At 38.9% G+C, this 17361-nt stretch overlaps 1 protein-coding gene across 7 annotated transcripts in view; it reads right to left on the bottom strand.

The window, feature by feature from the left end:
• Nucleotides 1–7496, bottom strand: part of synrg (synergin, gamma) — a 33594-nt gene extending 26098 nt beyond the window's left edge. For all 7 annotated transcript variants that reach the window (XM_029516828.1, XM_029516827.1, XM_029516826.1 and 4 more), the window contains exons 1-6: nt 7457–7496; nt 2757–2797; nt 1705–1844; nt 1174–1301; nt 708–813; nt 496–607 (exon numbers count right to left, since the gene is read on the bottom strand). In XM_029516828.1, the coding sequence (XP_029372688.1) occupies nt 496–607; nt 708–813; nt 1174–1301; nt 1705–1844; nt 2757–2797; nt 7457–7491 (562 nt within the window). In that variant the 5' untranslated portion in view covers nt 7492–7496. The remainder of the gene's footprint in view (nt 1–495; nt 608–707; nt 814–1173; nt 1302–1704; nt 1845–2756; nt 2798–7456) is intronic.
• Nucleotides 7497–17361: the final 9865 nt, after the last annotated feature.

Genomic DNA, 17361 nt, shown 5'->3' on the forward strand with positions numbered 1-17361 from the left:
TCACAGATTGTCACAAAACTTGTGACAAGGAACTGAAAGTCAAGTCTGCTTCATTTTAAGGTTGCATGAAGGAAAAAAGTTGGAAACTGGAGTCTTTGAAAAACTCCAAGCTGTGTTTGTTACTGTGAATGTTTAGAAAATGTTTGTTTTCTGAAATTCATAGAAGTAAAATGAGAGAGATCAAGGAGTGCAAGTGTCAATAAAAAGTTCAGAAAGTGAAAACTGTGGTCTTCAAACAGATGCTGTACTGAACACAAATATAAAAAGGAAACATTGAAGTTGACCAAAACTAGATGTACGCAAGACACAAAAGAATCTGAAACAACATGATACAAATTTGGATTATGAATCTATGTTCCATATGATAACAAACACTCGACAGAAAATCCCAAATTTCTTCATCTGGTTCCAATCTGGGTGGCCATCGTGCTGACGTGCCTTCAACCCAGTTATTATTCTCACAGGGATTACAGCCATGTTTTTAGGTTGAGGTACCTGGTTTCTTGGTCTGTGATGATGGAGTGGGGTGCATTTTCGCATCTCTACTGAAGCCGTCCAGGTTGCCTTTGATTGCCTCTAAGGCATCATCGCGACTCTTCTCCCCTGTCTGAGCACAGAAAAATAGAGTATCAATTACCAAACAGGCTGGGAAGGTGACAAGGAGACAACCAAAGAATAAAGTAATCAGAATGTGAAGAAATACTCACCTTTGGCTTGACACTACTGAGCAGCCTCAGCTTCTGTTTCTGCTCCTCAAATTGTCTCCTTTTCCTGTCCTCCTCCAGCATCTTCTGTTGCTGCTCTAGACGCTTTCTAATGGAACGAGGAATACAGAAATTAGATGTAGAGCAAAACAACTAATATTGCTGAGGAGGTAAGGAGCAAGATAAACATCAGAATAACCACTCATATTAGTTCACAAATATGCTGGTCAGTAATTAATGAAAGCTATTTAGGTTATATTTAATCATGCAACCCATTGCGCTTTGCATATTAACTTAGTATACTAATCCATATTTGAACTTTTTGCCATCTTGTTTAATGGGGAGAGATAATCTTTTCTCAAAACACCAATTGTCAAACTCCCACAAGCATCAGAGAGGAAAAATCAGGGAAGCATGTCTGTACAATGTGTGTGCATAGTAACAGTGTGGATGGTATTGGTTGTCTTACTGGTGCTCCTCAGCCATTTGTTTCTGCATGTCAGCAGTGTACTGGGGTCCAGCAGGTCTCATACCCATGAACTGTGGCTGACCCAAGAATTGCATTCCGGGTGTCTGCATCCCAATCGCCATCCCGCCCTGTTATAAACCAGAAAAGGCATAAAAGATGCAGAGAAATCTCATTCGTATTCCTACTGTCATACTCCTTTGAGGTAAATATTTACACCAAGAAAAAGCAAAACCATTCAGAATCACATTAATGGTACCAATGATGATGAAAAATGCTATATAAAACATTAAGGAAGATCCTTAACCCAGGCCTCCACTTAAATGAAATCAGTTGAATCAATACAGCAGTGTTTTGTATTATATATTCATTAATCAAAGCCCATAAAGGCAAATTTGTTAAAAATAACCAAAAATGCAGATGACAATGAATTAAAAGAGGTGTTGTTTCCACCTCAAAACTACTGACAGACTAACAAATCATCAAGAAAGTGTATAAGAATTCCAGAAGCCTAGTACATATTCACAAATGTACCTGCATAGGCATTGCTCCTGGTGGCATTTGTCCCCCAAAGTTCATTCCCATCATGCCTTGCATGTTAGGCTGCATGACTGGAACAATGGGGAAGCCCGGCTGTTGTTGCTGCTGTTGCTGCTGCTGCATGGGTACCATGCCTGTACAAACACATGTAATCACTATTATAATGTTGTGGAGATATGGCAAAGAATAGTGTATTCAATTACTATTTGAAGCATGACAGTAAGTCCAATTTAAAGTACACTGAGGGAAAGTTAATACATGTCTGGACTTTGGAAAAGCGTCCTCAGAGTCTGACCATAATTCAGTATTGCAAATCCATTTCCTGGATAGCTGGAAAAAGACCCAAGCAACAACAACCAAATCTGTTTTTGTGGTGACTACAATGACAGCTTGGAGCATAACGGAAGGGGGGGGGGTTGAAAAGTGTGAGTTTGTTTTCACAGATGCTGCGTAAGCTGACAAGCAGAGCTGAGCAGCCAGCTCCTACTCGGGACTCAAGATGATTCACCATGCTAGGACTCAACAGGGCTGAATAAATGGCTTATTTAGGAGGTTGCACATATTCTAATATGTCTGACTAAAATGATATTGCTAACGGGAGCGTGTAATGAGCCTGTCCCAGTGGTGCAGGAATAGTTTATCATGTGTGTGTTACTGCAGAGTCAACAGCCTTCATATGACACACTCACAGCTAAATGATAGTACACATGAGGCTTAGCACTGGGGGTTACAAAGGTTTGTGCTCCTTGATGCTACTTACTTCTGCTTTGTGAATCATAGTCATTGAATCATGTTTTTTTTTTTTTTTTCTGAGTTCTATATCTATTTCAAATCTTTAACGAGTGACAAAGTCATTTATGACACCCAGTAAAACAAACATGTTCTCTATTTGTGTGTAATCACTGAAGGTACATGTTGTGACTTGGATAGATACGTTTAAAGATATCATCAGAGAAGATCCTATGTCACTGGACACTTGTTATTTGTTGGGTCAACCTCCTTGAAGAAACTAGTCAAATGCTTACTTTAACTGCAGAATGACTCACCTTGTGGTGGCCCCAAGCCTCCTCCAACAGGATACATAAAACTTAAAGACAGAAAGTAAAACGCAAGTTACGAGATTCAAATGAATGCTAAAATAACAAAACATGCTCATAACACATTAAGGCTGCTTTGAACCTTCTATACAAACTCATGACATGAAATACATGAACAATGAAATGCCCTCTGAAACCTTGAAGGTGAAACAGACGTGATTTGTTTGCTTTTTAACACAAAATGAATTACAATTTACATTACACATTTATAGGCTGAATAAAAGAGATGCAAAACTAGACAAAATCAGTACTATTTCTCCACGAAAGGGTACTTTAACTGGATTTGTTTCCAATGTGTATTTAAGTGTAAATGCCTGTTTGTCAAATGAATAAACATAATTGCCTTGCTTGCCATTTCTTAATTGTGCAATTCCATTATTAGATCTGTATACACACAGCTGCTAGAGAATGGTTTGCTGTTCAGTTTGACATGCTTTTAATCATGTGCTGCTTCATTGAGTCACACATATTTGAATGTTGTGCTGATGCTTCCAATCCATCTTCAAGAACCATTTAGACAAGAAACACTAACTCTGGCAGAAAAGGAAAAATGTATTCAAAATGTCCACTGTCAGTAAAACACTATACTTACAAGACGAGATTCGCAAAGATGTTAGTTAAAAGTAGATTAAGGAGACCTTATTCAAACTTCAGTTTCAAGGGCATCTTGGACTCTGAGATGAGAAATGGGCCTTTAAGAAATAATCAGAGGAAGTCTCCACATTCAGCCAAGTATCTCTCTCTCACTGAAGCCAACCCACACAGGCCATCAGCTATTTGTCAAATAACTGATCACAGGTCACTTCTTCAGGCAGAAACTGATGATGCAGAAACAAACAGCAGAATAAACCAGCTAGGCCTCTGCTGCGAGTGACAGCAAACAGCTCCCTAATCCAATAGGTGAGTCACGTCAAACGCTGGGAGCTAATTGGAAGCCAGAAGGTATTAATGCATTTATCCTATCCCAGTGGCAAATAAATAGGTTTGGCTTTTTCATGACATCTACACGCAAGATTAACATTTGGAATATATAATTACAAAGGAATATGTTTATTCTTGTAGAGTACAAGTATGGAAGCTGTACATTGCAACAATAACTAAGGTTTACTTTCATCATGAAATAACCCTTTGGATTAATATTTGATTAATCAAACAGCCATTTTATTATGTACACTGTGACAGAAAATGAAAACTGATTTAAATTTCTTGGCACTCAATGTGCCTTCTTCTTTATGAATATCTGAATGAAACAAAAAAATAGATTAAATTGCCTGTATAATATGAAATAAGTCCTTTGTTGTGATTGGCCTGTAGAGAACTTTGGCCAGACTTGTTATCCACTCTTTACAGCATTTGTTATTAGCTCTAAAGTGTCTTTGAGGTTTTTGATTTTCTGGTCCAAAGCTAGATTTTATTCAGCTCTTTAAAAAAAAAAAAGAAAAGTTCTAACAAACCCACTACATACTACCTGCTACCTGTGATGTATGTGAAGCTGATCTGCAACTTCAAAAGAGTTTCCTGGTGGTGACATTTGAAATCGAGGCTCAACCGAGGCACGTTTTATTTAATAATTAATCTGCTATTTTTTATTGATTAATTACAGACAAAAACAGCCTGTTTTACCATCGAAGTGGCTAAAGTGACATTTTCAAATGTCATATTTTGTCTCACTGATTGCCCAGACGGGTTGCCCTTCACAGAGCCCTGATGTAGTATGCCTGGATTTTTATCTTCTGTGATGACGCTTGACTTGTAGGGTTTCTCACATCTGCTCCCTGTAAGATTTGCAGCTTAAAAGGATTTTAGAGGGGCACTATGGCACTGCTGCCCACCATCATACAGCAAGTAACATGTCATGGTTGAGCAGATTAACATAGAAGAAGATAAGCAGTGATAGCAGCTGTGTCCACCAGACAGGCCAATGGCTTGTAAAAGAACTGTAATCATCAAACAGTTATCATCAGACAGACGGCAGAGTCAGGAGGTTCAGTTAATGTCATCATCACAGAGGACACTCATCCCAAAATTACTTTCGGCTTATTGTGAAATTGCTCCTTTTGTGGAATGTACCATAAATATAACAAGTACTGTTTTTCAAAGAAAGGCACATTGAGAGACCACTGAAAGGCTTTGTTAAATTTAGATTTTTCGCAGTTGGTGCTTACATTTCAAAATTGTTTCCTGTATTTCTTTGACAATAACAATGTCTTTGGAGTTTGTACAGTGAGGAATCTCACTTTTTACAAACAAACTGAAAGTAGCAAAAATAATAAAGATAATTTATTATTAAAAGGCTAAAACCCATACAGTATCTGATTTGGGTTTGAGCTGCCTTAAAATGATTACTTTCTTAATTAATCAATCATTTGTTCTAGATAGAGTCAATATAAATAGTCAAAGTAGTTGCTGATTGATTTTATGTTCATCAACTAATAATTTAATTTATGAAACTGAGGAGATCTGACTTGGATCTTGTTATTTATTTATTTAGGCAGGATGCCAGTCCAGGTGAGTGACCTTCTTATTATTTAGTTTTGGTTTTTTTTTTTAAGTGTGCCAGAGGTACTGGACCCAAAGGCCTTCTCCTGTTACCACAAATTATCATAGTTAAAATAACCCAGATTGTCTTTTAACACTGACCTCCGTTAAATTCAACCAAGGCAACTGCGTCAGAAATTACAATATATGTAGAAATCATGTTCCTGATTCTCTTGAAGAAACAACAGTAAGTGACAGCAAGACGCTCTTGACCAATGGGACAGAACAATGGACATCATTTGACATTCAGGAGGTTAGCAGTCTGATGAATGGTTTAATCGCATGGCCTGCTTCAAGAAGACATTTGCATGGGGCCATCATGACCTAATGATATTGATGTGCCGCATCTCAATCACACTGTTGGTTTCTCTCTCTCTCTCTCTCTCTCTCTCTCTCTCTCTCTCTCTCTCTATATATATAAAATATATATAGAGAGATGCATCTATGACACAACACTGCCTCTTGTTTTGTAAGCAGCACCACTGCTCCACCTCCTGGATTTCCACTTCAGTACTCTAAGACACATTTTATTTAATTATAGCAGAATTATCCGATCTGCCAAGAATAACATAGTGCACCAGACATATTCCAAACATCCCTTCATTCATACCCATTATATTTAAAAAGATTACACAAAGATGAAATGGGATTTGAATGTACTACAGATAGCAGATGCCCTTGGCAAAAAATTGTGTTTTTACAGAGCTACTGCCAAATTTAATGCCTTATCAGAAGCAGTGATAAAGTGGCACTTGGGTTGGAGAGCCCAATATGAATAAAATCCTGTATAACACTGTCAGTACTCAGCTGTATGTAAACGTAAAGGGACTACAGCATGCAGTCATAACTCAATTTTAACTGTCCGATCGTTTCTCACACTTTCACAAAATTGTATATAATTTCGTTTAAAAAGCTTCAGTCATCAAAACAGCCCACAACTGTCATTTTTCATGAAAAAAAAATAGCTGCTCATTAGTCCAATTTAAACATTTGTTGTGTTTCAGTCAGTTGTTCATATATGATAAGATATTGATATTGATGATATCATGTTGTGACGAGCATTCTCACCATTTTGTTTCTGCTATTCGCAAACATTGACAGATCAGTCAGCAATTACAAAAATCTGGCGGAGCAATTACATATTCAATTGTCCACCAATGACCATGTCTGTCAAATAAATGAATCTTTCCTATCCTACTCAACCTATACTGACACTGCACACAAGTAAAAAAGACAAGTCAATAACTATCAGCCGTATCACATAAGTATAATCAGCTCTTCTCCTTATATGTGGTTTGGAATTGCTTTTCCCTGCTCAGTTACACTGTGTGGAGGGTTTTGGTTTCACCTGTCACATCTCTATTACCTGGCTGTTGTGTAGCTGGCTCGGCGTGCCTTGCTTGTAACCAGAGAATATTCATTATTCAGGTAGCTTATGAAAAAATGATAAGGATGGCCTTTTCATCTCCTCCTTTAGGCCATTATCCTAAAGTTTTAATAAGATACCTGAGCATCACGTGGACACACAGGTATAATGGAAGATGTTAATTTAGGGAGAAATCCTACAGCAGATCAGCCTGAATCCTCAAAGTTTAGAGCAGCTGGTGTTACATGAAATAACGATTTGAGCTCGATTTCCACCTGCTATCTTCTTTATTTCTGCCTCATAGCAAACATGACGAGTTCAGTGTGAAACTTGACAGCTGACGAGGCCAAACATCAACACCATGACTGGTCCACGGGCCTGTCAGCAGGGGGGTTGTGGAGCATTTACACCGACGAACATCACGCTTTGTCGTCGGATACCACAAACTGCGAGATAAACGGCCATTAGAGGCGGCACGACGTGTTGAAAGGCGGTAACATGGTGAACACTACAGCGTTATTCTCGGTCCACTTTCACCGGCTAGCTAACATTAGCTGTGGCACCTGACAGACCAGCCATCTCATTTCAGCGCATCCAGCCCCAACAACAAAAAGCAGCTTCCCGACGGCTGAACGGGAAGCGAAGCGTTTTTCGGAGGCGGCTCCTTCGCCAGCCTCTTACATTTTCTTTGTCGACACACTGCTCATTAAAAACAAAACAAAACAAAACAAAAAGGTTAAAATACCTGCTGCCTCCCCCAGATCCCGGCCGCAGCGCCATCTTGATATCGGTGGTACAAGTAGGAGGATGACGTCGGCAGTGACGAAGGAGGGACTTGAGCCTGCCGGCCCTGAGTTTGGTCTGTCAGGCTGAGCTCAGCCCGCTGCGGAGGGATTACTGGCCCTCTGCGCTGAGGCGGGTTTCCAGCCTGACCAGTGGCACACGCCTCTCTCTCTAACTGATGAGGCCATGGATCACAGTTTAAAGCTAACTAAAGTTAGGTGTGAAAATGTCTCATGCTGCTCTCTGTGACTTGCTCTTTCTTTTTGCTACATCCAGTCCCTGTCACCACTTTGTGTTGTACTGAATGTAAATGTCCCCCTTTGTTGCTACAAGATACATATAAAAGTCACTCTTGATTAATTTACCTCCACACTAAGTTTTATATATAGTATACAGTATATTTATTATGTAGTACTTCTGCCACCACATGAATGTCACTTTCTTGCTGCCACCAGGTTGTGCCATTGGAGTTGGACAGTGGCACTGAGAACCACTCTCGAGTGAATGAATGAATGATAAGTTTTATTTTGGTGCATTTCAAAATTAAAGAAAATATTAATCAAACAGTAAGACACAGCCACTGCACAGTGAGATTTCTCAGTTATGTATGTCATGAAAGGGTGTACGCACCCTAACTGTCTCCAAAGTTTTGACTAGTTGCATATATCTTGGGTTACTGTTTGTTTTGTAACTGATACATATTGATAGCTGTTTTGCAAATAACTGGGATAACTCGCACCTCTTAAGCCATGGTTGACTTGAATTATGCCAAAGTTTTAAAATAAGTCTGTTTCCTTGTAAATATGTGCTTCTTCTTACCTTTATGATGTTTTACCTGACCCCAAGCCTACCTTAACTAACCCTAACCAGTTATCTCTGCCTCCTCCTGAGCACTGAAACCTGGAAAACACAGGGTAACAAATTCCCCATTGTATCCTTTCCAGCAGATGTCAGTGTTTAGCTTGTTTGCATGCTACAAAGAGACTGGCCAAGAGCCTGCTCCCTAATCACGGATAACATCAGGGATCATAATGGTGTTGTGCGTGTTCCAACAGATGTACAGTAAATTAAATATGACAGAGCTGGTCTACTCCCTGTGCCAACACAGCCGGCCCGATGTTAAATTTGTCATTAGATTATATCTCTGATTTGCATCATGAGCAGTCTGTTATTTATACTGATATTCTCATTGTTAGTTGTATTGGACAGCACCTGCTTTCATAACCTGAAGTCTTGTCCAACATTTTTACTGGCTGCTGGAAGTGCTGAAGCCATTGTGTGTGTGGACAAAAGTGATCCACTTGGCGGTTTCATTGTTACGCCAGTGACAAGGTGGAGCAACAAGTAAAAGCCTCTGTGGCATTGTTTTAGCGGGAATTGTGAAAGATTTACAGCTTAATGAGACTAGTGTTAGGGCTTGGATGACAAGCCCCACTGCTATCCATCACCTGGCCTGCCCTCAACCTTTCCTACACCTCAGCTTTATTCAACGGCAAAGAGGCCGTATGCATGACAGAGGAGCAAATGTAACCATGAAGGCCCCAGAGTGACTCACAAATGAGAAAAACCTTAACTTTGATAGATGAAGACAAAAAGCGTTGTTTTTTTTTTTTGTTTGTTTGTTTGGTTTTTTTTTTTGATGGTTTTATATGCAGCCGGTGGCAACACAACATGGAAGGTTTTCTCTACAGGACTGAATCTATTCTTTTATAATCTTAGTATAAATTACTCTCTCTCGCAAAATGTAACTGCAGCAGTTTTTCTATTCAGTTTTGCTCAGTATTTTCACAATATTTGTATATGTGCTTTTTGGAGTTACAATTTAAAAGTGGTGGATATTTGGCAAGTGAATTGAATCATGTTTAGACTCCATACAATTCAGAAGTCAGAATGCCTTCATTGTCAGAATATTATGGAAATTGGAGACTAAATTGGAGTCAAGATTTTAGTACATTTATTTTAAAAATTATTAATTGAATAATGTGCAGGTTGTAAATAATTAAATAAAACTAACAAAAAACTAAATAATCATATTTCATCTATTCTGCTCAGGAAAGTTTAGACTTTGACATAAAAGAGATTTTGAAGGCCACAAGGATGACAATTTCATGAAACACAATACTAACATAATTTGGTTGATACTAATTTGATAACTAAACATGGTTTCTCACCAAGAGACTCTCACTCCTCAAACTGAGGGAAGTGTGTTCAAAATGTATATCTGCTTTCTGCATGTCCCAACAGATGGAGTTAGTCAACTAAATATAAAAGAGCTGTGTTAGCACAGCCGCTCTGGTGTCACATTTGTCATTAGATTATTATCTCTGATTTGCATCATGAGCAGTCTGCTCTGTATACTGGTATTCTCATTGTTTGTTGTACTGGACAGCACTTGCTTTTCGAAGCTGATGTCTTGGCCGACATTTTTACCGGTCGCTTGAAATATTAAAGTAATTGAATTATTGAAGACATCGGTCATTAGATTATCATCTCTGATTTGCATCATGTTATCGGTCTGTTATTTATACTGTTATTCTCATTGTAAGCTGTATCAGCACCTGCTTTTACAACATGACATCATGTCTAACACTTTTACTAGCTGCTTGAAGTACTGAAGCCATTGTGTGTCTGGACCAAAATAATGATAACATTCAAATAGTCAGTTGACAACTTTAGAGTTTCTAAAATCCTGGCTGCATCCTGGTTCCCAACCTGTGGCTCTGAGACTGTACTTTACACAGGTAAGTGTATTTAATATTTCAGTCATGGTTGAATTATTCCAGATAATATAAAAGAAACGTTGCAACCAGCAGTCATTTTCATGATTGTTTTTTTAACTAAACAAATAATGAGTATTATGTTTTGTCTGACCAGCAGTCAAATGCAGAGGTAGTGAGTTTACTATCACGCAGTGGGAAAAAAAAAGTTTTTCTCTGAACTCTCTGCCTTTGGGAAGATGATTGTTGTGAATTCTTTTGCTTTCAAGATTTTAAAGTAATTAAAAGAATTAATCAGATTTCATATAGCTGTCATTTAACAAGTAAAGAATAACATTCCCTCCTCAGCAGATGAACGTAAGAAAGAGGGTTTGTGTGTGAATTCTCCTGGGTGCAGCTCAGACAGCCAAATGAAACAAATCCGCAAAATAGATTTTGAAGTTTAGAAAAGGAGATTAAAATTGGCCCGCCTGTGGTTGTTTATATGATCTTGCTATGATTGCATTAATTTCTGATGATCTTTGTTGCATCTATTGAGAATCACTAAAAAGATGATTAGGCCTCGTCAGGCCCTCTTCTCTGAGTCCATTCAGAGGCCTCTCAAGCAGGGCTCCTTCCCTGCTGTGTATGTCAGGTTTATCTGGAAGCCAGCCGAATCACTCAGTCAGGTCCTCTCTTCTCTTTCCCGATGGCTGAATCTGGACTGGATGTGGGCAGCCCCCCGGAGGAGGTCTGGCGAGAAAAGTGAACATTAACCCAGGTCCCATTCTGAACATCCCACTAGCCCCCATAAATCATTAACCTGTCCAGCATCAACCTGTGACAGCATCAGCATGACAACATCAATCTGTCAGGATCCCTTTAAGCCAGGGGCTCATACAGTTTCTCAGCCTCAGATGCAAATGCAGTGAAATTCGATTCATTCTGATCACAGCAGACTTCACAGAGTTTCACTGCTGACTCATGTGAAACTCCTCACGTGGCCCCTAATATCATGTTTGGAAGATGCTTTTTTCTCTGTCTCACTGTCATCTGCAAACATAAATGTGCTAAAAATAATTTTGACGGAGCAACAAACAAATTGTTGTCATCCTGGTGCTGTCTGAGGCAATATTTGCCATGTTTTTACGGTCACTGGGGTTTCTGAGCATAGTTGAATGATACATACTCCATCCTTTCATTCAATCGCTCATTCATTCATATTCTCAATGCATATAAACAATGCAATGTCGAAAAAATAACAACTTCATTAATTTCCTTTGCAAAGCTCTTAAAATGTAATTATTTTCTGCTGCTTTTTTGTATTTTGTTTGTAACACTACATTGTGTTTTTGTGGCTTCATCCCAATTTTTTATTTTCGTCAGTAATTCCTGCATATCTAAATACACGTGCATGTAATACATTTTTCAAACTCTCTTTAATCAAATCTTTTGCGATCAGTAAATCTGTGAAGCACTCTCTTTGTGTATGAATTGAATGTGAAGCCAAAATGTTGGCCAGCGGTGGTGTAATCTCCGTCGCTTTAGGGGTTCCTTCTGATGAAAAACTTTGAGAAACACTGGCGTGGCATCATATCTGACATTTAGTGACGCAAAACAAAAAAGATTTGCGGACATATCATTACGTGAAAACCTAAAGATAAAAGCGAATGGACTGAATAGAATAACGTGAGATCAAAAGCCACCTGTCTTTACAGGAGTCCAGCCTGGCTGTCACTGTAGGTGGTACGGTGAAGAGCTGATTGTTACTGCGGAGGCCTGACTGATCTCCATCACTGTGCAGCAGCACAACAGAGGCCTTGATCAGGGGTTTTGATGGAAGACTCCTGTCAGAGCGGCTCCATACATGTGTATGTATTTCACCATAGAAAGGTCGGACCCAACTCTGGTCGCAGTGACCAATTAGCCCTGGCAGAGAGTGGCCTCCTGACCTTTGACCCCTGCTGGGTAGTCTTATCCATTAACCTCTTGGGCCTCAGCTGGAGTTGATGTAGTAGCCTTTCTTCTGGCTCTGCTAAACACACGGCCACATTCACCCTGCAGCTTCCATTTTCTGTCTCTTTGTGCCGCTCCTCTATTTTCCCTGCGTGTCAGCTTGCTTCTCGTGTTGACCTCTCATGTCCGAGGCTGAAGTGAATCTATCGATCGACCTCCATCGCAGAAGCAAACAAATAGTTTCACTCTCTAACAGAGCATCTTCTGCACTCTAGCGCTGTCTTTGAAGCTACATCTATCGTCTCGTTCTTACACACAGCATTTAATAACTACTGCTAAGGTTCAGGTTGTTCATGTCTGTGTTTCTATGGATGTGGGTATTCATGCACAAAGGCTGATTCCTCTAATTGTGCTAATAATACCAATGTAAACTGAGCTGATTTCTGTGAAAGAGCTTGTCTGCCAACAGAAGAATATTCAACAGCTGAATTTGGTTTTCCATTTCAGTCCATTTCCATTATTTAATCCCCATTAATATGTTTATAAATTTTACATATATTAGACTTAACCAAATCATTACACCTCAAGATTTAACACAAATAAACTTTTTTTTTTTTTTTATTTTTATTGTTTATATCCTTGCAGGATGATATAAACTATCTAAATTGGGTTGTGGGTTTTGTATGTGTGTGTGTGTAACTCTTTAAACAATGTAGCAGATCAGGGTTCATCTGCAGTAAATCGCTGATAAATTGCGTGGGAGCTGCTCTCAAAGTTTTACAGGAGAAAGTCAACTGTTAGTGTCTTACTGCTCATTTTCTCTGTTTAAGTGGCTCTGTACAAAATTTCTGAGCAAATCACAGTCAGATTTAAAAATCTGAAAGTGGGATAGACCTCTGCATCTCTACAGAGAAGCTTTTTGACAATATTTTCCAAGAGGAAGCTTTTGATCCACAATTTCCTGGATATTTTGATAACATGGCACTAAGACCAATTTATGTTTGTGTGTATGTGGGGCAGTTTGGAGTATAGGTCAAAAGGTCAAAAGATATTTCATGTCATCATGATTTCAAAAAGAGCAAAGAAACTGAATTATTAATGCATGCTAATGATGTTATATTACTTGAATCTTATGTGTGTAATGTATTATTATTGCTGTAACCGACTTCCGATGCCCCTTGTTCAATCACGCTTCAATCATGTTTATCGTAGTATGAACATTTCCCCACTTCCATCATAGTTTGGTGAAGAACAGCATGTGTGCTGTATGTAAGCACTGGAGTAAAACAGACATGCCTCTGTTTTAAGTTTTCAATGTGCAATATGTAATCCAACCCTCAGACACCAAGGCTGATTAACTCTGATGACGTATGTCATCGAATGTTTGCAGAAATCTGAGGTCAGAATCTCTAAGATCCAGTTTAATCATTCAAAACTGACATACAGATCATCCCAGTGTTACTGAAACTCCAAAGAATACAGCAATAACAACAGCAAGTATGCGTTATAGAGGATAATGCCTAACCAGTGCAAGGAATCTTCATCACTGATCGCTCAGCAAATTTAAGCTGTGAATGTAGTCAGAAAGTTCTACATTTCCTATTATTCAAGAGCCTGTAAAGGAATTGGGTTTGTGGTGCAACCCTCATTCCCAGCTGAATTAAATGTGATGTTTAGGGAGTATAGTATTGTGTTTCAGTCTCTAACAGATGCAAATGAGCCGACCAGTGTTTCGGTTTCTTTTAGAGAGGAGGATTCAAAGAGGCATTGGTTGGATCTTTAAGGGCTTCCCGGGTCTGAAAATCAAAGGTCTTATTGAAAACCAAATAGAGTGACATTAGGGGATTACAAGGCTTTCCCCAGCAGGGCTCCATGATGGAGGCTGCAGGCCAACACAGGGACAAGAAAGGAGAGCTGGTCATTTGCCAAGTAATATAAATCCCAGGCCTGTTAGTTTTTAAGATGTCTGTTAAGTGTCTGATAATACAGCTATGTTGAATTTTCTTATTTGATGCAAACGTTGTAAAACTGGTACATTATACTGCCATTTAACAGGCCTGAGACAGCTATACAGGTAATATCATGTGAGCTCATTACATTACTCATTATCACTTCACTCACAGTATCGTTTTGTTGTCGGTGCTTTTTGCCTCTTTTAGCACATTTATCTTGACTTGGCAGATGATGATGAAGTCTGCTGACATTCAACAATTTATTGACTAAAAACCTCAAGTAAAGTTCTCCCCAATTTCATGAATTTAGTCTGGTGTATCCTGAGGGTACCGTATTCAACTGTAAAATGTAAACACCAGGAAACCCTGCAGGTGACACACCACTCAGGGAGGTCACATGTTGTGAATCTTTTGCAGTGTAGCAGCCACTGCTCCGAAACTACCAGGAAAACCATATGCAACGGATAAACTGCAATCTGAAGTTTCCTGAGGCCTGGCCAAACAAAACATGATCAGCTTGGCTAAAAGGAATAGTCTATGTTTGGGGAAATAAGGCTGAGGCTTACAAGTCAAAGAACATCATCCAAACCGTGGAGTTCAGAAATGAGAGGGATCAGCCAAGTTGTGGCAAACTATCACGACCTGAAATTCAGTCCATCCAAAATTTTGCATTTAGTGCTGAAATGGTGTGAGCAAACAAAGAGGTCCACAGACCTGACTCAATTCTGTCCACAACTTATTGTTAGAAGCCTGATAAAAATTGTATATAATGTTTGACCCAATGCTGTGCATATCATATTTGATACATACATTTATGAGACCATCCCCTTGGCAAGATAAAAGAAGAAGAAGCTGTTTGGAAAAAAAATAAAGATGCAGATATAAAGATACAGATGATACTGATGACCAAAGAGAAAGGTTTTTGTTATTGCCTGAATTGGGTGACATGCCTGATGTAACAAATATGATATAAACAAAAAGGCAATATGCTTGTTTTTATTTTTTACAGTTTGTTAAAGGGCCAAATAAAGACTTAAGATAAAAAAAATATGACATTTCTGTCCATTATTTCTCTGGTCAGGCATTATAGGACTACGCAATTTAATGATAATGCTATCACATACTAAGTGCATGTAAATGTCTGACACACTCTGCGGCATTGCTACCTTTACTTCTCCATGTCTGTACTTCTTCATTTTTACTCAAATCATAGCCACATAGAAATTAACCACAACCATGATTTCATTTTGGAAAAAAAACATTTACTTGAAATATCAATATTTTCTCAGAAAGTATAAATAATGATTTATGATTGATTTCAATTTTATACAAAAATAATACATTAGGAGAAAAAAAAATAATCACGTCCTTCCACACAAGTATGAGTGCCCTCTGATCAGATGGCAATAGATGTGTCTAACAGTCACAAACCAACATAATAATAACAAAGTAATGACCTAATATTGAATATGAGATTGGATCCTGCCACACTTAGAATATGCTGAGTTTGATGATCAGAAATTGCCTTTTTTCACACAAATACAATATAGTGAAAAGAAAAGTTATCCTTGATGCCACATTGGGTCCAAATTCTGAAGTTCTTATAAAGCACGAAGCAAACTGTTTCTCTTCTGCGTATGGAGTCTCTGAACTGACAAAAATGGATGCCCATTCAGACAAATTTACAAACACACACCCATAGACACACCCACAGACTGTTTGGGTTCATTATTGCCAGATTTGCTAGTTGCAACAAAAAGTTGCAGAGTCAATATCAACAATTTTTCTTTAGGAGCGATCTATTAGCAGAGAAGGCATACAATTTTATGAGACACAATAAGTATAATGTAATAAAGTGAGCTGCTGCTAGCTGTGTGTAAAGACACAAAAATTTGTGAAGCACCAGTGAGAGTGCGGACAACTGTACATAAATCTTTAGTTTGGTAGCAGAAATATTTTAAGCATAAATATTCTCATACGGGAGCTGGAGTTCCACGGGTTTCTGGAAATTGACAGCCCGTGCACATCAAACAGAATAAATGTGTGTATTGTAGTAAGAAGAGAGGTTGGCCAATTTATACCAATCCATCAAAACAACAAAGATTTAGTTTAACAAAGATTCAGTTTAACATAAATAAGCCAGTTGCTCAATCTAGCAACACTGTCTGGGGGTGAATAAACACACAGAGTCCAATGGTCAAATTTGTGCGAAAAAAAGACGTTTGGCTTTCTGACTGAACACACCTAAATACTCCTGGCGTGGGTGTGTGAACCCACAGCAGCTGCTCCTCTCCCCAGCATTTCTCATTCTTTGTGGATTCCTGTACGATTAGAGCAGCTGCCCTCAAAATATTGTCCTCTTTCATGTCACTCTCCTTCGCAAAATACCAGCCTTGTATGACTGTTTAGTTTCTGAATACTTGTCAATATTTTCATTCTACACTGGGGTGGGCGTCCTGTGCCGTGATTCAGGATGAGGAGTAGTTAACTATATTTGTCCTATTAATTCACATTCTGGCAGGAAATGGGAAAGGTAGGAGGAGGAGGGTGAGTCCCATTCCTGAAATTCACCTGAACCTATGTGCAAACAAAAGCCTAAGGTTTCCATGGAGGGGACAGGCCACATTTAATGTGTGTGAGTCAGTCCTCCTCCACAAGGCAAGACCAGGTTTATAGACATGGCAGGCTAGCTTTTCAGACATGGTGACAAACTACAAATACTTGCTACAACTTAGCTATAGTATGAATATTTGTCACACATCCATCCATCTGCTTTTGAATTATTTTACAGGCAGCTTTATCAACAGCAACTTCAGTGTAGTATAATAATTGTTGGTGACTTCACTGGTACATATTATGGTGTTGTGTGTGTGGAGTTCAGAGTGGAATCCAGCTATACAAAGCATTGCATACACCTGTCGAGACATTGCATAGTCTTTTCAAGATTGTCAGTTTCTTTAAATCACAGTATACACACTGAACAACTCAAGATGATGAATCTGTCCAGTCACAGATTGAAATTCATCATAAACTAAGTGTGAAAGAATAACATGGAAGACTCCTTTAAAGCCCAGTAAGAATGTCAGGTGTGTGCACAAGATCAGTACTTGTTATTGTGATTGTCGCACGGTTCTGCTCACATGAAAAGGCTTCCTGGTGCTTTGTGTGACTGAATTGCCTTCATTGGGTCCTTGAACCTTCACAGAGGCTGATCACTGTCTCAGTGTATCTTCATAGTTCCACTTTAAGTCACAGTGTAATCG

The sequence above is a fragment of the Echeneis naucrates genome, chromosome 13 (genome assembly GCF_900963305.1).
Source record: "Echeneis naucrates chromosome 13, fEcheNa1.1, whole genome shotgun sequence".
NCBI lineage: Eukaryota > Metazoa > Chordata > Actinopteri > Carangiformes > Echeneidae > Echeneis > Echeneis naucrates.